At 39.3% G+C, this 3,848-nt stretch overlaps 1 protein-coding gene across 1 annotated transcript; it reads right to left on the reverse strand.

The window, feature by feature from the left end:
* Positions 1-359: 359 nt before the first annotated feature.
* LOC143620900 (GDSL esterase/lipase At1g29660-like) lies at positions 360-2,253 on the reverse strand. The gene is made up of 5 exons (XM_077092480.1): positions 1,913-2,253; positions 1,347-1,471; positions 1,005-1,253; positions 672-909; positions 360-574 (listed from the first exon to the last, which is right to left on the reverse strand). The coding sequence occupies exons 1-5, from the start codon at positions 2,139-2,141 to the stop codon at positions 360-362; spliced, it is 1,056 nt and encodes a 351-aa protein (XP_076948595.1). The 5' UTR covers positions 2,142-2,253.
* Positions 2,254-3,848: the final 1,595 nt, after the last annotated feature.

Here is a 3,848-nt window from a genome sequence, read left to right on the forward strand (position 1 = left end):
AGAAACGGAAGCAATATTTGTTTTCTTGTGTTATTGATTTAGATCAGTTCTTGATCAAGCATCGGCTCCCCTGTTCTAGTTCAACATATATATAGCAAAATTATATTTATAAAATTATAATTTATACATCAGAATTACATTTTTTTATTCTGATTCACAAGGTGTCATTCCACAATACGAACTGATTTTTTTTTCTTTTTTGCAATTTATCCGTTTTCACAATATCTTGTTGAGACATTATCTATTGCATGTATCTTAGTAAATGTAGGAACAGTTTGTTTTCTTAATCAGTCCTGCCTGCTTGTTGACAACTTTGCTACTAACACCTCAAATTTTATGTGTGATCTTCCTAGATGTAATTAAAGTTGAACCAAGTGGCGGATATCGTAGGGGGAAGCATTCATAGGAGAGAGCGCGATATATGCAGATGTTGCGATGACATTGTGGGAAAATTCTGTTGGATGGAAACCGTCATAGTAAATAGATAGTATACGAATAGGGCAAGTAGAAGTTTTGTGAGCACATTGACCATCTACCATCACTTCACAACAAGGAACATTTGGCCATGGCACAACTGAAGAGATTAAAAATGCAAAAAAGTTACCCCTATACAATGTTAATCAGGTATGCAGTGCAATGAAGTAATTGAAAACTATATTTGTTTTGTTTACCTTTTTGTAATGATGAAATGTGTGTAACATTAATAAATGTGAACTTTGCATCCTCGTTATCATGGTTTATGTCATCGATAAGAGGCTTAAGCTTGTCGTTAAATTGGTTAACCGCTTCATTTATAGACTCTACACATTTGTTCCCGCTTGTGCCAAAATAATGTATCTCAGCCGGGGTGCACCCTATTGGAGCAAGACCGAACACAACAATCTTTCGAGCTCCCAAATTGTACAGCCTCTGCAATATGTAAAGATATGATTTTCGAGATGAACAAATAATAAGATTTTTTTTTTTGACAACAATAAAGAAACTGAAAATAGTAACATATGCACCTTTAGCTGTAGAGAATATTTTCGTACGAGGATTGATGCATACTGATAAGGTGTGTACATATGACTCGTTTTGTAAAAATTCGGCCGTAAGTAGTTGTTGATGTAATCGTTGCTTCCCATATTTACAATATAAAGACATTTTCTTAGATGTTCACTAGTGAATGTTGTGTTATTTTCTTGCAAGCGAGATAGTCGTGAAACTATTTCATTGTGATTATTTAATTGCCTCTCTAAACTTATTCGACCACCCTTTTCCAAATTTGAACATGAGCGGATCAGTATTATACTATTATGTCACCATCGTTGTAAACTATTCAGTCAAAGCATATTATGTATGTTTACCAGATGTCTTCCAGTTTCGGGTAGAATACCAGCTCCACCACTAGCGTAGTTAATGCCTTTACTAATCTGTTGGTCGGTTACAGTGGCATGCGTTGGAATAAACTCGTCCAAATCTAAAAGTTCACCTGCATTTAAGTAAAATTATTTGTAGTTAAGTTTTTTCTAATTCTGGTGATCTTATGAAATTAGTTGAATTCCAATGAAATGCATAAATTACATGTTGCTCAGAATTGAATTGCACACAACAGTTGTTTAGGAAAAGTAGATGAATAGAGATTGACTGAACAAGAACTTCATTGAAGTTGATCATTTCTAATAGTCGTTTTTGATGTTGATCGGCCACATAATTATACCTATCGAATTGTTGCCTTATAGGGATTGGTTCTAGCCGATTCATAATCAATTACACATTGATACATCATCTTGGTGTATGTATGGAGATTACAAAATGAATAGATTTAATATGAATATTTTATTTTGATAGGGATGTTATATGTAACAACTAAAAGATGGAGAGAAAAAAGATGTAAAATGTATAAATTATTAAAATTATGTTAGAGAAAGACCGATCATATCCGCCATAGTTCGACCGTTGGTGAATCTGCCAGTCACGCCATGTGGGAAATCAACACCGTAAGGTTGGTAATTGGCTTTTGCCGTCGTCACAAGTTCATTGTTGTTGCCACTATCGACTAATGAGTCTCCAAATATGAAGTAACATGGGACTTGTGGTTTTCCAAATACTAAGAATATTCCCAACTGCATCAATACTGCAAATATGTAACAATTTACCATGGTTAGTTGAGGAAGTTATTGTTTGTTGAGGAGAGGGGGAGTTGTTTTTCAATGCAAAATGTGTGGAACATAAAGAGAGGAAAGATGTGCAATTCAGTTGGGGTATATAATAATTAATTGATCATAAAATAATGCAAACTCATCTGAATAGTACATGCTTGCCTAAATAAGCACACGCGAATATGAAACTAGTGAAGAGGTATGTACCCGCCTCAGCACCGAGCGAGGCGGGTCAACCCACAAGATATAGACGAGGCTTGAAATCAAGACATTATGAAGGCGCAAAGCCAAAACCTATGCGCATGGCGCATATCACATATGTTCACGCATATCACATATGCTCAGGCATCACATATGCTCAGGCACCACAGATGCTCAGGCATCACATATGCTCAGGCACCACAGATGCTCACGCATCACATATGCTCACGCATCACATATGCTCACGCATCACATATGCTCACGCATATCACATATGCGCGTGGCGCATCCGCGCGCGGCGCATATCACATGCTCGTGCATATCACATTTGCGCATGAAACATCTGCGCGTGAGAATAAAGAGAAGACCTCGCGCATCCTCAGGATAGGCGCATATCACACATGCACATAATCAACCTCGTCCTTATCCAAATCAGGATTAGGGCAACCTTGATTGTGCACGTCAGACAACCTTCCAGAAGGTATCTTTTTAAGGAATAAGAATATGCTGATGTTGACAGCTGCCAATGAAAGGTGGACAACTCAGCAAAACCCATGTGCTACCACGTGATTATAACCAATGAAAAAGCACCATGTGTCCCAAAGGACACGTGGCGCAAAGCAACTGGAAGAGGCCAACAAAGCCCTAATTGGGTCTGAGCCCAATCATTGGAAACCCTAGCACTATAAATACAGCATCAACTCCACAAGGAGAGGGACAACAACATCCGATTACACCCAATTACAGAGTATTCAGCTATTAAGCAATACATTCCAAATTCCTTACTCTCATATTATCTTCTCCTACAAACACTTATTCTCACACCGGAGGGTTACCCCAAAGAGGACCCCTCTGTCCCTTTCTGAGGGGTAAGTTTACGGTGCTGTTCATTTTGTAGGTGGAAGAACCCAGATCCAAGAGAACCATCGGTGAAATAGTATAATCACACCCGAGGAAAGTAGATCGTCTACCAGTGAGTCGATCCACGTTTCTTCATTGGCGCCATCCGTGGGACAACGGCAACAAGATCTCATCAGATCTCTATAAAAAACAAATTTTCACCATGGTTTCTGGCGTTCGTAACGTTGATCAAGTTCTGGAGGATATTGAACGTGAGGATGATAATGAGGGACAACAGTTTCTGAGGGTGCCGCGTGATTCTACGCGAACCACCAGTAACCGTCCCTTCACCACAACTCCTCATGGCCAGACTGAAACTCCTCCAGACGATCTCACGTTACAAAATCTTGCCGGCGCGAAACAAAAAGGACCAATGGGTCCAGAAGATGAAACCAATGACCCCAAAGAATGGCTCATAAACGAGCAACGACGTCTAATGGACAAGTACAATGAGATGGTCAAACACAAAAAGTCAGCCGACTTAACACAACGGCTAGCGTTTGACAAGCAAAACGTTCATGGAACAAAAAGGGCGCGCGCGCCGGAAGATGGTCATTCCGTTCACACTGCACACACTGAGTTTAGTGATGAAGAAGTGCACAGCAT

The sequence above is a fragment of the Bidens hawaiensis genome, unplaced genomic scaffold (assembly GCF_021521415.1).
Source record: "Bidens hawaiensis isolate Kalapana, Puna unplaced genomic scaffold, B.hawaiensis_p1.1 tig00002735_1, whole genome shotgun sequence".
NCBI lineage: Eukaryota > Viridiplantae > Streptophyta > Magnoliopsida > Asterales > Asteraceae > Bidens > Bidens hawaiensis.

Coding starts and splice junctions, on each gene's coding strand:
- LOC143620900 (XM_077092480.1), bottom strand. CDS start 2,141: ATGGTAAATTGTTACATATTTGCAGTATTGATGCAGTTGGGAATATTC. Junction 1,472..1,912: donor AACTATGGCGGATATGATCG/GTCTTTCTCTAA, acceptor ACTTAAATGCAG/GTGAACTTTTAGATTTGGAC. Junction 575..671: donor CATTTCATCATTACAAAAAG/GTAAACAAAACA, acceptor TAATCTCTTCAG/TTGTGCCATGGCCAAATGTT.